General features: G+C 50.3%; 1 protein-coding gene across 1 annotated transcript; it reads right to left on the reverse strand.

Moving 5' to 3' along the window:
• Positions 1-5,391: 5,391 nt before the first annotated feature.
• SUN5 (Sad1 and UNC84 domain containing 5) lies at positions 5,392-22,041 on the reverse strand. Its single transcript, XM_046678193.1, has 13 exons — positions 21,956-22,041; positions 20,569-20,627; positions 20,283-20,357; positions 19,160-19,226; positions 18,202-18,263; positions 15,161-15,210; positions 13,890-13,924; positions 13,197-13,305; positions 8,962-9,040; positions 7,919-8,034; positions 7,183-7,350; positions 6,597-6,683; positions 5,392-5,523 (listed from the first exon to the last, which is right to left on the reverse strand). The coding sequence occupies exons 1-13, from the start codon at positions 22,039-22,041 to the stop codon at positions 5,392-5,394; spliced, it is 1,125 nt and encodes a 374-aa protein (XP_046534149.1).
• Positions 22,042-22,405: the final 364 nt, after the last annotated feature.

Here is a 22,405-nt window from a genome sequence, read left to right on the forward strand (position 1 = left end):
CCTCGGCCCCTCCTCTTCAGGGCCGAGTCATCCCCAGAGCCCTGGGATGGGGACGGTGACCTGAGAAACGACTGCTGTGGGACTCCCCACTGGCCTGGGTGCCTGGACCCGCGTTTTATCTGGAGAAATAAAGAACGTGGCGCTTCCCTGGGTCTATGTGTGAGGGATTCCCAGCCATTACTGCAGGCCACACGAGCCTTTCACACCGGGATCTGGGGGCCTCTCTCTGCTTCTGGCCAGGAGGAGATGAGGATTAGCAGCTCCTGGGTTCACAGGGGAAACAGGCTGAGAGGGTGACTCCCTCCAGGTCACACAGTGAGGGAGCACAGGGCAGGGGCACCCAGGCCCCGCCCGCCTGCCCCAGCCCTACCGGCCCAGCGTCTGGGGATCAGCGGGATTAGCGAGAATCCTGGGGCTTGAGCCAGGCTTATTGGAGGCGCCACCCCGGGGGCCTTGGTGGGGGCTTTGGCGTTCTGTACCTCCGGTTCTGTCTTGGTCGCCGCAGAGAGCTGACTCCCACCCTGGCTGGTCGCCCACTGCTCTGCTCCAGGCCAGCAGGTGGGTTGAATGGCAGGCAGGCAGCCAGCCTTGGGCGTTATGGACCTGGAATAGGGGTGGGGGGCACGAGACCTAGGGGCTGCCTTTGTTCTCTTGCAGGATGCTGCCGCAGAAAGGAGTCCCTCCTTGGGGGGAGCAGGCCCTGCCCCTGCTGGGCTGAGGAGCTTTCTGTGTGGGCCTTGGGTGAGACCGGGTCCCTCTCGGCCTGTCTCTCTGTGCAGTGGGGACACTGTGCACTGTGAACTCTAACACCCAGGGCCTCTTGACCTTGGAGGACAGGGGCTGTCGGGGTTTGGAGGACATGTATGGGGTGGGTGAAGGGGGGACCCATGGTGAATAAAGGGGCATCTGATAACCCGGGCAGGGAGCTGAGCCGCGTGCAGTGTGTGCTCCATGGAGAGCAAGACTCCCCGTTGATGCAGTGCCTGCCAGGCTCTGCTGCTTTCCCTGGGTTGTCTGCGTGGTTGTCCCACTGGCCCTGGGGTAGGAGTGGGGCCATCGGGCTGCCTTCCAGGGCGCAGCTGGGACAGAGCCCGGGAACCCTGCTCTCCACTCACGCTTCCACTGTGGGTCCATGGGCACCTGTTGGAAAATGAAGTGACTGTGGGAAGGGTAGGGGGGGAGAGCAAGCACTCTGGGGCCTGGCAGGTCTGGGTCGTGGTTGCGGCTCCACCACGACCCACCCTGTGACCTTGGGAAGTGGCTCCACCTCTCCATGTCTCAGTTTCCTCGTGTCTGGGGGGGTGCTCCATCCCGTAGTGAGCAGGAGATGCGGTGACAGGTGTGAACACACCTGTGCAACATGGAATGCTTGTGGGTGATGTGAGTGTCCACCCAGAACACCTGGGAGAATTTACTTGCACCCTCAAGACAGTGGAGACTATGGAGGGGCAAGTGCCTCATGAGTGGCTCTCGGGCACTCATGGCAGGAGTTTCCTGTGCAGCCCCGACCACAGTAAATGTCACTGAGGGTAAAGATTCCATTTACAATCACCCCAAACTGCTAAAATATCCAGGTAAAATGAGTCTGGCAAGAAAATCATATGAAGAAGGGATACTTTACTCAAGATGTTGAAGGAAAACTTGAAGATATGGAGAGAAGGTTCCATGTTCCAGGAAGAAAGAGCTGACGTGGCCAAGAGATTTATTCTCCATATGCAAATCCGTAAAACCAGTGCTAGTTCAGCTGTTAAAAAACGCAACTTGATAAGCTCATTCTAAAGTTTGCCAGGAAGAGAAGGTGTATGAGAACAGCCAAGAACGTCTGGAGACAGAGCAATAAAAGGAGGTGACTCGCTAGCACGAACCAGCACATATTCCAAAACCAGAGTAAGTCAGAGAGCGTGATGTGTGTGCAGGAGGAGACGGGGGCTCCGTGGCGTGCGGAGACCAGGAGCTGGGCATTGCAGTGTTTCCAAGCTACAGGGAAAGAGGGGCTACTCCATAATGGTACCATATTGTGGCCTTTGGGTAGTAACTGAGCAAAAATTAAAATAAATCCCTACCTCACATCATACACAAAAATAAATTCCAGATGCATGAAAGAGCTTTTATACATCCAAATCTTGTGTGTGAGCACTGAAGAGCATCCATCTATATCAATATCCATGGTGTGTAGATATATATATTATCTATAATATATTATGTATGCATATTATAAAATTAGTAGAAGAAAATATAGGAGTATATTTCTATAATCTTGGAACTGGGCGATAATATTTATATAATCTTGGAACCTTCCTGACAATGTACACAACTTAGCAGATATAAAGGAAAAGACTGATTTAACTACACAAAATTTTCAAAAACATCTGTTGAACAAAAGACACTTTATTTATTTACTTATTTTTAACTAATTTTTTTTTTTTTGAGGAAGATGAGCCCTGAGCTAACATCTGCTGCCAGTCCTTCTCTTTTTGCTGAGGAAGTCTGGCCCTGAGCTAACATCGGTGCACATCTTCCTCTACTTTATATGTGGGACGCCTACCACAGCATGGCTTGCCAAGGGGTGCCATGTCCGTACCTGGGATCCGAACTGGTGAACCCTGGGCTGGTGAGAAGTGGAACATGCGTATTTAACCACTGTTCCACCGGGCCGGCCCCCAAAATACACTTTAAACAAAGTTAAAAGACAGATGATGGGGAGAAAACATCTGGAACAGTTAGAGGAGTGAGGCCAGGAGCCATCTGGGGAGGAAGTGGGGTGTCTATGAGTTCGCTTTCATCAAACCTCTGTATGGTTTGGCTTTTTAATAACAAGAATGTGCCGCATGAAACTATGGAATAATGCCAGGCTGGAGGTGTGTGGCTCCCAGGTCCACTGATTGCTGGGAGATGGTGGGAATGGCAGGAATATGAGGTGACTCCTTGAAGCCCGCCCCACCATAGAGACCATTGAAGGGCAGGCCCTGGGGCTGGGTGCTGGAGGGCCCCCTGGGGCTGGTGAAGCCTGGCGGATGGTCTGAGGGGCGAATTCTGCAGCAGCCCTGGGGCCTGTCCAGGGTGCCCTCCTAGGAGACAAGCATATTTCTGATTTATCCGGTCTTCTAACGCCCAGCTGGACCCTTGGCAGCGTCTCCACTTGTGTGGCCCTGCCCGTATGAATTCCCTCCCTTGCAGCCTCCAGTCCCTGGGCCTTTTCTGGCTTGGCCAGTCTGCCCCACTCTGGGGCCCTGCATAGGGGCGGCATCACCCTCTCCCAGAGGACTGGGCTTCCTCTCACCTGCCTGGGGCTGGAGGTCAACAGTAACCTTGGTGACCATTTACCCATCATGTACTGGGTGCCATGTTCTGCGCTGAGAGCTCCGTGGATGGAGTGACTGTGGATACCGGCTGTAGAGACTTGTTTTGTAGCAATTCTGTAAGCGCTCATGTAAGTACTGGAACAGGTGGGACTCAGCTTCGGCAAAGATTACGCACGCAAAATATGAGTGACAGGTTTGGGGAACAGAAACTTAAAACAATTTACACCTGCATTTCTAATAGTAATGACACGAAACGTGCTATCAGAATTTATAGGGTTTTCTTATAATGTTTCTGAAGTCTCCCAGATTTTCTCCTTTACAAGATTTAAGGTATTTTATAACGTCTTTCAGTTTTGTTTATTGTGGTAAAATACATATAATATAAAATTTACCATCTTAACCATTTTTTTTTTTGAGGAAGATCAGCCCTCAGCTAACATCTGCTGCCAATCCTCCTATCTCTCCTGAGGAAGACTGGCCCTGAGCTACCATCCGTGCCCATCTTCCTCTACTTTATATGTGGGACGTCTGCCACAGCATGGCTTGATGAGCGGTGCCATGTCCACACCCGGGATCCGAACTGGTGAATCCCGGGCCGCCGAAGCAGAACGTGCGAACTTACCCACTGCGCCACCGGGCTGGTCCACGTCATAACCATTTTTAAGTGTACAGTTCAGTGGTATTAAACACATTCATAACATTGTGCAACCATCACCACCATCTATTACCATAACCCTTTGCATTTTGTAAAACGGAGGCTCTGTCCCCACTGAACACTAACTCCCCATTCCCCCGCCCCAGCCCCTGAGGACTGACTAGTCTAAGTATCTCACGTAAGTGGAATCATATCTTGTCTTTACGGCTGGCTTCTTTCATTCAGCACAGTGTCCTCAAGGTTCATCAGTGCTGCACCATATGTCAGAATTTCCTTCCGCTCTAAGGCTGAATAGTATTCCATTGTATGTCTATACCACATTTTCTCTATCCGTTTATTCATCCATGGGCACTTGGGTGGCTTCCGCCTTTTGGCTGTTGTGAACGTGGGTGCACAAACATCTCTTTGAGACCCTGCTTTCAGTTCTTTTGGGTGTACCCCCAGAAGTGGGATCGCTGGATCATATGCTAATTCTAGTTTTCATTTTTTGTTGAACTGCCGTACTGTTTTCCACCGCACTGTACCATTTTATTTTCCCACCAATAGTGCACAAGGGTTCCAATTTCTCCACATCCTTGTCAGCACTATTTTCTGTTCTTTTTTTTTTTTTATAGTGGCCATCCTAATGACTCTGAGGTGATATCTCATTGTGGTTTTGATTTGCATTTCCTTAGTGATCAGTGATGTTGACCATCTTTTCATGTGCTTATTGGCCATTTGTGTGTCTTCTTTGAAGAAATAGTTATTCAAGGCCTTTGCCTATTTTTGATTGGGTTGTTTCCTTGTTGTTGAGTTTTAGGAGTTCTCTATATATTCTGGATATTAATTCCTTCTCAGATATATGATTTGCAAATATTTTCTCCCATTCTCTGGGGTGCCTTTTTACTTTGTTGATATTGTTTTTTGATGCACAAAATGGAATAGAAATCTTTATGCTTGGAGGTCCAGAGAGGGTGTGTGTCCTGCCTAATGCCACACAGTAATTTGTATGATGTTGAAACACTTCAAGGTGGGCAGGAATGGGACTTCCCATTTCCCGTCTCATCTGATACTACAGCCATAATCCTGTTCCCATGGTACAGATGGGGAGACTGAGACCCTGAGAGGGCGGGGTCTTGCCCAAGGCTATACCTGGGTCAGGGGCAGAGCTCAACTGGAAGCCAGTCAGACTGCCTGGGTTTGAATCCTGGTGCTGCCCTTTGCTGGCTGTGACCTCTGGCGAGTCATCCTGTTGCTTGTAGCCTTCACTGTCCCTTATAAAATGGGGCCTCATGGGGCTGCTGTGAGGGTGCCAGGGCGCCCAGCATTAATCATTGTGATGCCTAATTGCTCAGCCGTCAAATGCTAGCCCACCCACACTCTCTGGGGCCAAAGACACACAGACTCAGGCTGGGGCGTGAAGAATAAACTTTAATCTCTCCCGGGGCAGGGGCTCTAGCTGGGCTGCTCTCTGGGGGGCGTCACAGAGCCGTGCACTCGCACGCGGTACAGGCAGGTGAAGCGCGGGTTCCCCCAGTTGCTTGATACCTTCACCTTGACCGCGTCAAAAGTCCGAGCTGGCTGGTTCTGGAAGAGAGTCGCAGACATGGGGCAGCTCACCCAGAGGCCTCCACTCGGCCTGTCCAGAGGGGCGTTTCTGAGTGGAAGGGACCCATTTCACAGGTGGGGAAACTGAGGCTCAGAAAAGGGACTGGACTGTCCCAACGCCACATAGCAAGTTGATACTCTGGGGCTAGGATGGGAGATGCTGAGGCTGGAAGCACAGACATGCTGCGACTGGGAAGGGGGTCCCAGCATTGGGGCCCTGGCATGTATGTGCTGTGGGACCCTAGGCAGACTACTGCCCCTCTCTGGGCTTCAGTTTCCCCCTCTGTGAGATGGCAGTGGTAATATCTACTTCCCGGGGTTGCTGTGAGCATGAAAGGAGAGCTTGGGGCTGCACACAGTGGATGCTCCCTAAGTACGGCCTCCCCCTCCCTGCTCCTCGAAAGGGGATGGAGCCCGTGTTTCTATGCTCCCTGCCCAGTGCCACAAGCGGGGCTTTGGCCTTCAAGGTCTCCTGGATGGTCTTAACCTCCCAGGGATTAACAGAAGAGGAAACTGAGGCCCAAAGAGGCAGGGCATGGCCCCAGATCACACAGAATTTGTGGTTGGGTCAGGATTCAGGCCACTGTCGGCCTGATACTCAAGCCTAGACCTGCCACCACGTCTCAGGGGTGTTCCGGCAGCCACCTCTCCTGTCTTGCTTCTGTCCTCAACTCCTGGTCTTCGTTTTAGGTTGGACCAGGTGCTGATGATGGGGCCTCCAGTGTGGAGACCAGCATCCCTGCATCCCTGGCCCACTGGGCCTGTCCTGTTCAACATCTGCTCTCCCCAGGAGGAGATGCCGTGGAGGGCTCCTGGGAGGCCGGGGAAGATGGGGGACTGCCAGAGGCCGGATGGATCTCCTCAGGGTCCTCTCTCAGCCCTGGGCAGCAGGTCCATCACCCTGAGCCTCAGTTTTCTCATCTGTCAAGTGGGTTAGTGACAATTGTGCTCCTCCTGGGGCTGTTGGGGGATGAAGTGGGGTCCCCTGGGTAAAGCCCTGCACACAGTGTGCATTCAGCAGGTGCTCAGCATGGGCAGCGTTTCTCAGGTACCTGGAGCTGGAACGTCTGAATGATGTTTTCTGGCTGAAACTGGAAAGCCCCCAGGAACACCTCTTCCCGGGGGGAGCCTTCCATGCCCTGCAGAATCAGAGCCGAGGAGGAAGCATCAGGTGCAGGCAGGGCCTGCAGTGGGTGTCTCCCCTTTGCACTTGCACACCTCCCAGGATGGGCACCTCCCTACCTCTTTGGGCACCGTTCCATCACAGCACAGAGTAGTGGATAGGAAAGAGCCCGGGACTGGGAGTCAGAAGGCTGAGGGTCCACTTCTAACTCTGCATTGACTTGTAGGATTTGGGTGTTTCCCTGACCCTTCTCTGGACCTCAGCTTCCTTATCAGTAAAATGGGGGCTCAAGGGTCTCTGAAGATTACATAGGCTCTGAAAAGCTTGGGTTGAAACAGAGAAGCGGTTTATCCATTTATCTGCTATCCCTGGCCCTGGCCATTCCCAGTCTTAACAAAGCCTCATCCAGCCCCTCTGGCCTGCATGAGTTGTACTGACAGTTTGTCACAGTGCCTGGAGCCCCGCCACGACGAGGCTGTCCCCTTAGCTAAGCACGGCCCTGCTGGGGTGCTCACGTAGATGACGAAGTCCTTGGGTGCCGTGTCCAGGCTGCCCGACAGGGAGATAGTCCTGGGGATGTGCTGCAGCGTCAGGTTGCTCAGGTAGACCTTCTGGGCCAGCTGGATGGTCACCTGACCACGGTCACCCGAGAAAGCCCAGCAGTTGCCAGGTGTCACGTTGGGCTGGAAGGGGCAGGTGCAAGGGGGGCTGTGCTGGGTGGGTGGGGGAGGGCAGGTTCCTCATCCCGCCCTGGCCCCCCTAGACCTCCTCGGCCTTCTGGATGAGACGGGTCCTTCCTGTCTACAAAGCCTGGCTCTCGTGCCACCACCTCCAGGAAGCGCCCCTGACTTCCAGAAGCAAGGATGAGTCTTCCCCTCAGCTCTGAGGGCTGGGTCCTGCTGGGGCCGAGGGTTCCCTGACTGTCGGGTCTCCAGGGCTGCGTCGGGGAGGTGCCCTTCCAGTGCCAAAGCAGGCCATCCCTGCCCCGTGCCCGTCCCTGTGCCTGTCCCCTGTTTCTGCCCAGCCCCAAGTGGTCCCTGCTGTCCTCCCCTCCTGCCCTTGCCCCCTGACTTCTCCCCACCCCCCCACACTTCCTCCGCCCCCTGCCCCGCCCTGTCTCCCGCTCCCACCCCTACCCCGCCCCACACCCGACTCCCTTTGCTCTCACTCAGACCTCTGCTCTGAGCGCCCACCCGCAGACCCCCCAGCCACACCCCTGCCGCTCCGCCCGCGGCCCGCCCTTCCCCCTGCCTCCAGGATCACGTCCGGCGGCTGCGCGTAGTTCCACAGCCGGATCCAGTTCCAGTAGGAGCGAGCCTTGTCGTGGTTGTACGTGGCTGACGTTTGCTCGAAGTCGATGGAGGCCCCTGCGTGGGAGGAGGCGGGCGTCAGCCGAGCAGCCCCGGCTGCTGCCTGGAGGAGGGGAACCGCACTGATGGGGCGCGGACTACGTGCCGGGCGAGCGCTGCGGACGAGTCATTGGCCCTCTCTGGCCCTCAGTGTTCCCCACTGAGAAATGGGAGTCATAACAGTATCAGTAATAGTAGGAATGATCGCATCCACTTCCCAGGGCCGTTGTGAGGTTGAAATGAGCTAATGCACTGAAGCGTTTTCCAGCAGTGCCTGCGCGGAGCGAGCGCTCCCTTATGCCGGCCTCGGTGTGACTGCTAGGGCCGTTTCTGTACCCGTTTCACAGAGGAGGGGCTCTGGCCCTGAGACGCTGAGCTGACAGCCTCTGACCCCACATCTCGTTAAGCAGAGGGGGCGCCGGGTCAGCCCACCTCGCCTCCTCCCTGGGTCCCTGTCTCGCTCCCGCTCCGTCCTCACCCTCACAGGGGCACCTTCACGGCGGCTCCCTCCTCACCGGGTCTCAACCCAAGCGTCCTCCCCACGCTGCTGCCCGGGTCGCCTCTATCCCAGCCACCTGCCTTACTTTTCTGAAGCACCGATTCCCGACTTTTATGGGGCCCGTTGGTTTGCTTACTGGTCAGTCTCCTCCGCCCGGCACAGGGCCGGCCCTGCTGACCTCTAGGTCTGGAGGACGGCGGGTGGGTGGGTGGAGGGGCAGTGGAGGTCCTGGGATTGGCATGTCCTTGTCCCACCTCTCCCTGTGCATCCCAGCCCCCGTTAGAGAAAACAGAATCTGCAGTAAGGAAATCAGCTGCGGAGCAGAGGTCAGCTCCGAGGACGAACTTCCCGGCAGCCGAGGGTGCACCGGACCAGAAGGGGAATCTACCCTCTGAAGTTTCTGAGGAACTTGAGGTGGGCCAGTGGGTGACTGGGCAGTCACTTACCTATAGACTTTAGGGCAAAGTCCGGCTTTTCGATGTAATCTCCTTGTATCATCTTCATTATTTTCTGGGCCATTTTTTGCTGAAAAGGCAGAAGACACAAGCTGTGCCCTGGTACGTTCTTACAGATCACTGTGCACACATGTGTTCACACCAGGTGACAGGTGGCTGTGGGGCACTCTCTTGTCCCTAACTGCTTACCCCAGCCTGTGGAAGCCGTGGCTGGTCCATGCACAGGACCACCAGTCACTACACTGTGAGGAAGCCCAAGGGACCCAGGGCCGCCCCCACCCCACCCACCGGGTTTACTCAGTGCTTCACATCCACCGTGACGGGGTGTCACACGTGGGACCAGGGCTCTCAGTGAAGTTACGAGCAAGGGGTCTGGAGTCAGACGGACCTTTGCTGCTGTGGGGCTCTGGAGGGGTGACTCCCCTCTGACTCGATTTCCTTGTCTGTAAGACGGGGATGATAGTCACGTCTCCCTCCCACTGTTGTGAGGATTAGAGCTAAGACTTGCAAAGCCGCTCCTGTGTGCCGGGACTGTCCTCGGCTCCACTTGTGTTCACTCTTATCCCTTCGCAGCAACCCTAGGGGGTATGGACTATTATCATCCCCATTTTAAAGATGAGAATACTGAGGCATAGAAGGGAAACTTGTCCAAGGTCACACAGCAGGTTAGAGGCAGAGCAGGGAGTTCGGTTCCGGAGTTCATGCTCTCAGCCGCTGTGGTCTACTGCCCAGCACTGAGCACAGGCAGTGCTCAGTAAATGCCGGCTGTTATTTTTATTGGACTCTTCACAGCTGTGGCAGGTCATATTTTCCAAAAATGGCTATGACAAGGTCTCCTACTCCATGCTCTACTTTCAATGTGACTTTGACACTCTTCTCTCCCCATCAGTCTGAGCGGGCCTGTGACTATGGCACAAGGGATGCTGTGTGACTTCTGGGCGAAGTCCTCAAAGGTGATACGGCACTGCCTGGTTCTCTGGGGACTCTCATTCTTGGAAGCCAGCCGCCATGTTGTGAGGAAGCCCCTACTACGTGGAGAGGCCACATTTGGGTGCCTTTGTCCACAGCTCTGAGCTCCCAGCTGACAGCCAGCATTAACCTCCAGACACGTCAGTGAGGACACCTCCAGATGATTCCAATCCCAGCTGTTGAGTCACCCCCAGCCTTCAAGTCTTCCCAGCTGAGGCCCCAGACATCATGGAGCAGTGACAGACCATCCCTACTGTGGCCTGTGTGAATTCCTGGTCCACAGAATCTCTGAATGTAATCAATGGTTGTTTCGCATCACTAAGTTTTGGGATGGCTGGTGATGCAGCAGTAGGAACTAGAACAATAGCCAGGGTGTTCCAGGGCAGTGATTATGACTCTAATTTGTTGATGTGGAAACTGAGGCTCAAAGAGGTTGATGACCTGGCTGAGCTCCAAAAGGTAAGGAAAGATATTGCATCCATGAACAAGAATAGAATTCTGTGGAAAGGAACACCCAGAGCACAAAAAAAAAAAAAAAAGAAAATTCTTAGGAATTCAGACTATGTTAGTCGAAATGAAAAAACTCAGTAGAAGTTTTGGAAGATAAAGCTGAGAATGTTTTCCCAACTGTGGAACAAAAGGACAAAGAGAGGAAAATGGGGAGAAAAGGAAAAAAATCCAGAGGAGTAGTTCAGGAGTTTGACATTCAAATAATAGGAGTTTCAAAAATGAGAGCAGAGGGGCTGGCCCCGTGGCCGAGTGGTTAAGTTCGTGCACTCCGCTGCAGGCAGCCCAGTGTTTCGTTGGTTTGAATCCTGGGCGCGGACATGGCACTGCTCATCAAGCCACGCTGAGGCAGCATCCCACATGCTACAACTAGAAGGACCCACAACGAAGAGTATGCAACTATGTACCGGGGGGCTTTGGGGAGAAAAAGGAAAAAATAAAATCTTTAAAAAAAAAAAAAATGAGAGCAGAGCAGCCAGAGCTGGGGGAAAGTCACCCATCTAATCACATGATTGAAGAACATTACGTCCTGGGACTAAAGGACATGAGTTTCCAGATTGAAAGGGCCCCAGGGGCGGCCAGCCCATCAGCATATTATCATGACATTTCAGATGCCAGGTCAAGACATAGGGCTTCCACGTAAGATGCACTGAGCTGCAGAGGACCAATGACCCCATTGAAAACAACTGCAAAAAGCCAGAGAGTTTACTAAATCCTATTCTAAAGTCATCACTGAGCTATGGAAGCAACAAGGACCAGATGGACGAAAAGTCTAGAGAGGGGAGAATGAATCTGAAATGTGCTGACAATTTTTTTAACCCTTGGGAGCATTTGATGAGTCTGGGTGTGGGCTGAGGCTCTGGGCACAGGCCAGAGAAGGGGCTGCTACTGGTGAAAGAGAAAACAGCAACGTTTTTAACAGCCACAAGGGCTAAAGGGAAGAAACTGGGGACTTGAGGGGCCTCAAATATGGTCAGTTTCCTCCATAAGATGTTCACTGGAACTTAAGACTGCGTAAGAAGATAAAGAGCTGCTTTGAAGCCTCCTGAAAGGCAAAGTAAAACTTTCCAGCCTCACAATGCTTAGGAAACCAAGTCCCTCTGAGGGAGCGGGCCCCAAACAAAACAAGCATGAGAGTCAAGCCTTAGAACAGTGGTTCTTCTTAGTATGTGTCAGAATCACCTGGAGGGCTTGCTGAAACACATATGGTTGGTTCCCATCTTCAAAGTGTATGATTCAGTAGTTCTGGGTGGGGTCCATTAAGTTAAATTTCTAACATTTTCCCAGGTAATGTTGATACTGCCCGTATGGTGATCACACTTGGAGAACAGCTGTCCGAGAAGAAGTGCTGGATCAGTGCTGAGTAGCTACAGCTGCACTTCCCCTGGGGGCACCAAACCAAGGATGGGTCAATTAGAGGCTGAGAATGCAAGCTTGCCCCCGGCCGAGAAGGCTGCCCCTGGGGTCAGAGATTTTGCACTCATGCAGGGCTGGGAGACATCACTGGGACTTGAGAGGCTGCAAACATGTGGTCAATCTTTTCCATCAAGACATTTACCAAATTTTTGAAGATGCACAGGCAAGAGGCTAAAGGGTTAACCTGAAAACCTCTGATAAAAATTGCCATCCAGGTCAGAACCAGCTCAAAGCACATCTACATAGAAGTGATCAGTGTACTTCATCTTCCTTACAAAGGAAGGGGGAGCTCTCTCTGGTAGAAGTTATAATTATCTGGAGTGTCTACGGTTCTTTTCTCTACAATGTTCAGATAACACTAAAAAATTACTAGACATGAAGAGGTAAGACCATATGATATGATTCCAAAGAAAAGACAGAAATAGAAAGAGACCGTAGAGGATCCAGATAGTAGATTTAGTAGATAAGGATTTTTAATATAATCACGACCAATACGTTAAATAAAATAAAGGAAAAGATGGACAAGACAGATAAAATGTTGTAGAGTTCCACAATAGACTTAAAATCTATGAAAAAGAATCAAATGTATATTCTAGAACTAAACAATGTAGTATATGAGATTAAGAAGTTAATGGAAAGATTTAACAGTAGATTGGACAGAAGAGAATACAGGAGTATTAGTGAACCTGAAGAAGTGTGAATAGAAAATATCTAAACAGGCACATAGAGAAAAAGAATGAAAAACAAACAAACCAGGTAACAGCATAGGAATTACGTGGAACACGCTCTAAAGATCTCACATAGATGTAACTGGTGTTCCAGGAGAGGAGACAGATAACGGGGAAAAAGGAATCTTATAAGAGATAATAGCTTAGAATTTTCCAAAATTATTGAAAAACATCAACCCATAGATTCAATAAGCTCAGCAACCCCTCAAGAAGGTTAAGTGCAGAACAGTGGGGACAAAAAGAGTATCCTACAGACTCCCAGGAATAAAAAACAGACCACACTCAAAGGACCAATAATAAGGGCGCCGTTAGACTTCTCAACAGCAACAATTTAAACTAGAACAGAATAGTGGACTTTCTTCAAAATCCTCAGAGGAAACTATTTCCTATCTAGCATTCTATACCCAGCCAAACTATCATCAAGTGCCAGGGTAGAACAAAGACATTTTCAAACGTGCAAGTTCCAAAAAATAAAGATACCTCTTATGTCACTCTTTTCCAGGAAGTTATTGGGGATGTGCTCTACCCAAATTTTGGGTATAGAACGCAGGGCATCAAACATAGAGAGAAGTTAGGTGTTTGGGGGCCACATGGCCAGCATCTCACCTCATCTGACATGGCTTCCATCTCCTGGAGCTTGGCAATGAGCTGGTTCATGCTACCTCGGAGGTCCTGGATTTCCCCAGTGTGATGTCGCACCTTCTCCTGGTACATCCTAATGAGGAAGGAGTGAGAACATGGACTGACTGATTTGTGATGCTGCTATTGTTACCCCCAGCTTCTGCCTTTGCCAGTCAGCCCACAGAGAACTGGCTTCACATTTTCCCACACTCCTGGGCCTACTCAGCAGGTTCTTATCTCTAAAACATTGCTTGTGCTCTTCCTCCTGTTTGGAATATCCTTAAACCCAGCTCATTCCTTCTGAACATTCCTGAGTATTTTGTCTGCAATTAAGGATATTGCCACCAGGTGGTATCTTATTGGTTAAAATGTCTTCTCAGCTACCATTTGCTGAGCGCTAACTATGGGCCAGGAACTATTTAAGACAGTTTACATCTTCTTTAATACTCATAATTATCCAGGGGAGGTGGGTGTTATGCCTTATCTCATAAATGAGTCAAAGGCCGAGAGTGGTGAAGTGAATTTGCATAAAGTTAACCAGGTAGGATGTATGGGAGCTGGATTAAAACCCAGGTTGGTCTGACTGCCGAGCCCACATTCTTAGTCAGTACATACCAGGTCCTGGCTATAGCTCTGGTTTTTAGGTGATAATAAGACTATTTGGCAGATTTGTCTTACCTCAAGCTCTGCAGTGGAGTAGATATGCTGTCATCCTGGTAGGGTATTGAAGAAAGCAAGGGATCGCCTTCAGATGGCCTAATCTTGGCCCAATAGAGTTTCATCCATCTAGTCTCCCACAGTCATAAATCCATCCATTCATCTCCCCTCCTATTTGCAGTTCTATCCACGCACCCATCTACCATCTATCCAAAATCCAATTTACCCTCTTTTTTATCCAGCCATCTACCTCCTCATTCATCTATCCTCCTACCCCTCCACTATCCCATCCTTCCACCCTTTCCCATCCATTTATTCCTCTATTTATCCAACCTTCCTCATCCATCTACCCTCCCACCCACCTACTTTACCTTACCCATCAACCCTCTCATCAATCCATCCACCCTCCCATCTATCTACCCTCCCATTCAACCATCCACTTGTCCATCCATTTACCCACTCATATATCCCATCTGCCCTCCCATCCATCCATTCTCTCATCCATACACTCTGTCATTTGTCCATCCATCTATCCCTCATCCATTTCCCCCCATTCCTACATCCATCACTTCCACCCTTCCGTCCATTCTCCCTCCATTCACACTCCCATCTGGCCTTCCAGTCATCCAGCATTGATAGTGGCAATCCTGTGCCTGGCCCTGAGGTGGATATTGCTAGAATGAGGTTTGCCTTCAAGGGGTCCCAGTACAGCTTGGGAAGTAGTCATAACTGCAGAAGATTGCATTCATGATTGCAGACAATTGTGGGAAGAGAGAGGGGAATGTGCCCACCCATCCCTGAGTGTTTCTGGAGCTGGTGAGATTTTAGCTGGATCTTGAAGGATATGAAGGAGTTCATAAGGGGAGAAGAGGAGAGGGAGGGACAGACCCATCAGATCCCCTTTCTCCCTAGGCTTCGGAGACTCTTTGCTGTCCTCAGACAGGGAGCTCTGGCCACTGATTTGCTCCTCCTTCCTCCCCAGGAACCACAAAGCAAATAGTCTCAGCTCATTTGAGCAGAAGAGCAAACTACCTTGAGTAGAGAGAGAAACGTGTTCTCTGTCCTCACTGTGCCTGGAGGAGGCACTATTGCATTTGGTCTTTGAGAGCCACATTTTGGCAGGACAGATGAGTCCAGGCTAGTGGCATGGCAAAGACAGCGATCTGGAGCTGGGGTGAGTCCGGAACTGATTAGGATCCAGATGTGGTGACAATGAGAGGAGCTTATGGAGGCAACATTGACTGGTTGGGGTGAGGCCAGTCAGTGGTGGGGCCTGAAGAGAACCCACTCACCTGCCAGACTTGCACTTGGGATGGTAAGTGCACTGAAAACACCCAGAATCCTGCGGGGCCGAGAGAGTGAGAAGGAGCCGTTTAAGATGAAAGGTTCAGGGCTTAGGCTCTGGAGTTAAGCCATGTGCCAGCATTGCCACCTACCAGCACAGTGCAACGTTAGCAGAGGTTACTTAATCCCGCTAGGCCTCAGTTTCCTCCTCTGTAAAATGGGCGTAATGGTAGTATCCACTTCACAATGGAAAGATCTCATGTATGCAAAGTGTCTCGCATAAACTGAATAATCCATGTTTCCTCTCCCTCCCTGTCTCAATCCTACTGGGGATAATTGGCAAAGAGAAGAAAAGGGGGTGGTCTCCGCTGTATTTTATGATCTCCGTGCTGCCTGAAATCCCACCTTTGAAGCCATCATTAAAAGCCTTTAAAACCTGTTACTCCTGACAAAACACTCAACAAATCAGGAATAGAACAGAGCTTCCTCAATTTGATAGAGGCCGTTTATGAAAAATCCACAGCTAACATCATACTTAGGGGTGAAAGGCTGCATGCGTTCTTCCTAAGATTGAGAACAAGACAAGGGTGTCTGCTCTTGCCATTTCTATTAAACGTTGTCCTGGAGGTTCTAGCCAGGCTAATTAGTCAAGAAAAAAGAGGCAGATGACACGATCTTGCATATAGAATCCTAAAGTATCTAGACTGGATGTCTTGCGCAATGTCAGAAATAATAAATAAGTTCTTCAAGTTTGCAGGATACAAGATCAGTATACAGAAATCAATTACAATTCTTAACACCAGCAAAGAATCATCTGAAAATGAAATTAAGAAAACAATTCCATTTACAATAGCATCTCAAAGAATAAAATACTTAGGAATAAATTTAACAAAAGAAGTGCAAAACTTGCACTCCACAACATCATTGAAAGAAAGAAGACATAGAGATACCTATCAATAATGGAAAGACAGCCCGCGTTCATGGATTGGAAGATCCATTAACATTGTTAAGGTGACACTAATCCCCAAATTCATCTACATATCAATGCAATCCCTATCAAAATCCCAATGGCCTTTTTTTGCAGAAATGGAAAAGTTGACCCTAAAATTCATATTGAACCATAAGGGACCCATAATAGTCAAAACAATCTTAAAAAGAACAAAGCTGGAGGACGCACACTTCTAGATTTCAAAACTTACTACAAAGCTACAGCAATCAGTCCAGGGTGGTACTGGCAAACACATCAACACATATATCAATGGAACAGAATTGAGAGTCCAAAAAGCAGCCCTCACACTTATGGTCAACTGATTTTCAATAAGGGTGCCAGAGAATTAAATCAGGGAAAGACTAGTCTTTTCAATAAATGGTACTGGAACAGCTGGTTGTTTATATTTAAAAAAATGAAGTTGGATCCTTACCTCACACCATATGCAAAAATTAACTAAAAAATGCATCATGGACCTAAATGTAAGGGTTAAAACTATAAAAATCTTAGAAGAAAACATGGGAGTTTGGAGTAGATCTTCATGGCCTTGGGTTAAGCAATGGTTTCTTAGATGTGACACCAAAAGCAAAAATGATGAAAGAAAACATAAATTAGATAACTTAGACTTCATCAAAATTTAAAAATTTTGTGCTGCAAAGGACACCATCAGGAAAGAGAAAAGACAACCGAAAGAATGAGAGAAAATATTTGCAAATCATATATCTGATAGGAGATTTGTATCCAGACTATATAAGGAACTTTTATAACATTAATAAAAAGACCACTCAATTTAAAAATGGGCAAAGATCTGAACAGCCTTTTCTCCAAAGAAGATACACAAATGGCCAATAAGCACGTGAAAATATGCTCAACATCATTATTCATCAGGGAAATGAGATAAAAGCCACAATGAGATACCACTTCACCCCCACTGGGATGGCTAAAATAAGACTGATTACAACAAGTGTTGGTGAGGATGTGGAGAAACTGGGACCCTTGCATGTTACTGGTAGGAATGTAACATGGTGCAGCTGCTTTGGAAAAAAGTTTGACAATTCCTCAGATAGTTAAACATAGAGTTATCATAGGACTTGGCAACTCTATGCCTAGATATATACCCAAGAGAATTGAAAACACGCGTCCACACAAAAATTTAATAGAAATGTTCATAGTGGCATTATTAATAATAGCCAAAAAGCAGAAACAACCCTAATATGTATCAACTGATGAATGGATAAACAAAATGTGGCATAACCATACAATGGGATAATTTCAGCCATAAAAAGGAAAGAAATGCTGATGTAAACTGCAACATGGATGAATTTGAAAATATTATGTTAAGTGAAAGAAGCCACAAAGACCACATATTACATGATTCCATTTATATGAAATGTCCAGAACAGGCAAATCCATAGAGACAGAAAATAGATTAGTGGTTGCCTAGATCTGGGCGGGGGGGGGGAATGGGGAATGACTGCCAGGGACTGGGGAGTTTCTTTTAGGGGTAATGAAGATTCTGGAATTTGATGGTGGTGACAGATGGACAACTTTGTGAATATACTAAAAACCGCTGAATTATACATTTTAAAATGGTGATCTTTATGGTATGTGAATTATATCTCAATAAAGCTGTGATTTTAAAAAGGCTTATTTGCTGGGCTAAGTTTCCTAGGAATTCCTAATTTCCTAGTATTTCCTAGTATCACCCCCGGTGAGTACACTTGAGTGGAGGGAGGAGAGTCCTTTGAGAAAGTAAAGCTGTGATGTGGGAGGCGGCAGTGGTGGCTGGAAGGAAGCCACAGAAGCCCAGAAAGAGGTAGTAATAATTATCACAACATGGTTTGGGGAGAGCTTTGCAGTTTTCAAAGCTTTTCTTAGCTTTCAAAAATTTTTCCTGGCCGTCATTTCATTTAATCCTCACAGCAACACTCATTAGACAGATGGGGGAACTGAGGCTCATAGAGGGGCAGTGTCTTTCCCAGGGTCGCAGGATCAGTGCCAGGATGGGCGAGAGCCCAGGGGTACCTCCACCTGGGATGGGGCAGGGCCCTGGAGACGCACCAAAAACACAGAGGACCAGGACACCTGTCTTTTCCATGAGCTTCTGGAAGAGCAGCTTGCATCTGGAAGACAGAGAAGCAGAGGTCCAGGCAAGGCAGGGCTTTGTACAGGCTGGCAAATCCTGGCCTGGCCCTCTCCTCTCTCCCACCCTGAAGGACATGTCCCTCTCTGGGCAGTGACACCTCGCCAAGATGCTGACCATGTTCTGTGGCTCCACAGTGTCCCAGAGGAGAGAAAGCTCTTACCCCAGCACTTGGGGCCATCAGGGATCAGCTCAGAGTGGTCACTGGTCCTCCTCACTCCCTTTCTCCATCTACACACTGTTTGTCCCCTCCCCTCTTCTCTCCTGGTGAATGCATCCTTTAGGGTTTAGCTCAAATGTCCCCTCCTCCTACGACCTTCAGAGTCAACACTCCCAGCTTGGCACTTTTTGGTGTCTGCCTTTGCCACTGGGAGCTCGTGGGTGGTGGGGGCCAAGGCTGAGCCCAGAGCAGGCATTCAGGAAATGTTTAGAATGTAAACTTTAAGTGAATGAATGAGTTGGAAAGCTCTGCAGGAATTCATAGGCATTTGCTTGGTCGGGAAGGGTAAAGAGAAAGGGTGGACAGGCATTCAGGCAGAAGAACAGCGTGTACAAAGGGGTGGAGGTGGGAATAGGAATGGGGGATCCAGGGAGGGAGAACCCTAGCCTTGCTGAGCCAATGGGCCCACAGCAGGAAGCAGAATGAGGGCAGCTTGGAAAGGAAGGGTGGGGCAGGATTCCAGAGGGCTGCAAGCTCAGGTGCTGGAACAATGGGGAGCCACAGTGGGTTCTGGGGTGAGGGGATCTAGTAAAAGCAAGGTTTGGGGTAACTCATCTGGTGATCAAAGGGAGGTCTAAACCAGTGAGGGGGCTACCATGGTCACCAGCCGCATGGTCCCAGCCCCCATCACCCTCCCCTCACCTGTCCCTGCTCACCTGCAGGTGTTGAACAGGACTTGGTGGGCCTGAGTCCTCAGGAAGCAGGCCAGGCAGGTGATCCAGGCTGTGGAGGAGACAGGAGAGCAGTGGGTAGTTGTACCCTCATTCTTATCCTACAAGCACTTGCAGGGAGTGAGACTCTGTTGCTGGGAGACCCTCTCAATTTGCTAGTGGAGCCCAGGACAGCCCCTTGCTCTGCTTATGGGTAAGAGCCGCTTGGAGTGAGCATGGGTCCTACAGGTGAGCACTACTTGCAACTGGCAGTTAATTGATACTTAATAGTGACTCAGGAGCATGAAAAGTCTGGGATGTGCTAATGCCCATTCCCAGACACTGGGAACTTCTCAAGGGCAAGGTCCTCGTCTGGCTTATCCCTGGTGCCCAGTGTTGCCCAGCATGGAGCTAGGTCAAAAGTAGGGGTTCGGGATGGCTGAGTAGGTGGGAGGATACATGGGTGCATTGGAAGAATGGGTAAGAGAATGAATGGCTTGGAAGCTGGATGACTAGGAAGATGGATGAGAGGGTGGGAGAATGAGAGGATGGATAGAAGGATGGATGGGTTGATGATGGGATGGATGTGAACATTAGCAAATAAAGCTATGGGTGAATTGATGGCTGACTCAGTGAACGGATGGATGGACGAACTAACGGGATGCACGGATATTACAACAGATGGATACGTGGACAGATGGTTGGATAAATGACAGAGAGGATGAATAAGTGCGGGGGCGGGGGGGTGGAGCAACATAGAAGTAAAAGACTGATGTTTAGGCCGTGGTCAGATCCATGTCCCTGAAGTGAGGGTGAGTTGCCCCAAACCATTCCCGTGACCTCTCTGACCCCAGTGGCCAGGCTGGTGGCAGAGCAGGGGAGGGTGGCACCCAGCTCCCCTCCAAACAGCATCTTCCTCCTACTGCCTCTCTCCACCTGTTAAAGAGATCTTGGCTGGAAGGAGGCCCTGACGTCTCTGATGGGAAGATCTCCAGAGCTCCACCTGCAGCTCCCTCCCTTCCCTGCAGCCCAGCGCAGGCCTTTCCCCACAGACCCAGCCCGGCCTGAGGCTGGGCCCTCTCCCCAGGCCCCTGTTGATGGCCAAGACAGCTCTTCAATATATACATACACATACATCCCAGCATGCACTGAGTCAGGCCCGGGGCTGTGGCGTTGATGCGGATGGGCAGCAGGAAGGAGTCATCTGCAGAGAGCACAGGGCTGTCACTCACTGCCAGCCTCTGGGACATGGTGCCTGCAAACACCTGGGAGCACCCAGAGCTTCGTGCCAGGCATCCCTGGCTCCTGCCCAGCCCCTTGCCTGGTGGCCCTGGGTTACCCATCTGACGTCTCTGAGCCTCAGCCCCCTGCTGCCCGTGAAGATCCCAGGGCTCGCCTCTCCCCTCCCTGCTCACTTCTGTTTGGCGAGGGCTCCTCTGGCGTCCTGCAGGTGTTCCTGCCTCGTTGGAGGACCCTGGGATGGCAAGATTCACAATCGCATTTTACAATTGACGGGGAACGTGGTGTCCCCAAGCTCCAGGCTGAGAAACTGAGCTGTAGATAAATTTGCCCAAGACCAGCAGCCCAAGACCTGTGAACTGGGGATAGGCCCAGGTCTGGCTGACCCCAAATCCAAGTCTATTTTGAGGAAAGGATTCAGTTTGCTGTGGCAGTCACAGGTGGCTGTCACCCAAAAGCCACTCCCTCCCCTTGCTGGCAGAAGGCTGATTTTGGTCCCTTGTCTGTGCCTACCTTCCATGATTTTAGACAATCCTGATTGGTCTAAGCCTGTTGTGATGCTCCAGTCCCCTGGCTGTGGTTGGCTCAAGGATGGGGAAGTCTGCAGGGGTGAGGGGCAGGGGGTGGGGGAGGGTACAGGGGTCTAGGACTGGGGGAAAGGTTTTCTCGTTGTTAAAATGAGACCCACAGGAAGCCAGGCCCACTCTCCTTCCACCCTATACAGCCATGCTTCTGCATGGTGCCTGGAACTGTGGCGGCCATCTTGTGATTGTGAGATGAGGCCAAAGGAAAAGCAAGAAGATGGCAGGAACCTGGGTCTTAAGTGACATTGCAGAACCGTGGAATTAACGTGCTCTGGAGCCACCCACATCTTGGGACCTCTTGGTATAAGGGACAACAAATTTTCTTTATTTCTTAAGGCAATGGTCTCCAAACATTTTTTATTATACCTCTCAATGTATTTATGCTATGTTTATTTATTAAGAAATTATATATAATACCATATATATATCCAAGTGTGCTAATACATTGTTTACCCATTCAAAGGTACAAACTTATCTATACATTCCTGAGGAATATAAATTAAAAGAGGATCGACTGAAAAATATATACTGAAGTTTTAATAATCTCTCCCCTCACCCCAGTGGATTGTTTTATATGCCCTCTTTGGATGTCCATCCTGCCTAGGGGCCCAGAGCGAGGCATCATTTCGAGCTGGAACTTCCATTGCCTGTGACCAGAGGCCTCCTACAGATCGATGGCGGAGATGCCTGTCTCCCTCACTAGATGTGAGCCCCAGGGGGGTAGGAGCACCTCTGTCTGTCTGGTGCAACAACTGTGCTCCCCAAACTCTGCTCAGTGCCTAGTGCACAGTTGGTGCTCAATAAACACGTGCTGAAAGGATGACTTCCGGGCCGGGAGACTTTAGGAAGGCCCCTGTCAAATCTCTCTGACCTCAGTTGCTGCCTCTGGAAGGTGCCTGCTCGCCTCCAAGGAGAGGGCAGGGGGCAGCGTTTCGTCAGCCACAAAGGGCCAGGCAGAGGGAGGGGCTGCTGTCCTCACCTCCTGGGCCTGGCATCTCTGCAGGTGTGGGCCACATCTTCGGGTGGGTCACCCAGGTCCCTGGGGCTCCTTGAGTGCCGTGGCATCAATTTCCTTCTCGAGGACGGGGGAATCGTGGAGGGGGCTCGCTGGGAGTTGGTGAGGGGGACGTGGCTGCTGCCACCTCCTAGCGTTCTCTGGAAGGTGCATGGAATCTGCCCGGGTCAAGCGAGGCTGTGGGCACTGTGACCTCACAGAGCAGGTGGTGAGAGCGTGGGGAGGTTCTGCCCAGACTCCAGCTTGGCCCTGGAACTTCCCCTTAGAGGAACCCATTCTGACCAACTTTCCACTTTTAAGATGGGGACATTGAGGGGCTGGGTCCATAGCATAGTGGTTGAATTCTGCTTTGGGTCCTGGGCGTGGACCTACACCACTTGTCAGTTGTGCTGTGGCAGCGACCCACATATAAAG

Source organism: Equus quagga, chromosome 12, assembly GCF_021613505.1.
Source record: "Equus quagga isolate Etosha38 chromosome 12, UCLA_HA_Equagga_1.0, whole genome shotgun sequence".
NCBI lineage: Eukaryota > Metazoa > Chordata > Mammalia > Perissodactyla > Equidae > Equus > Equus quagga.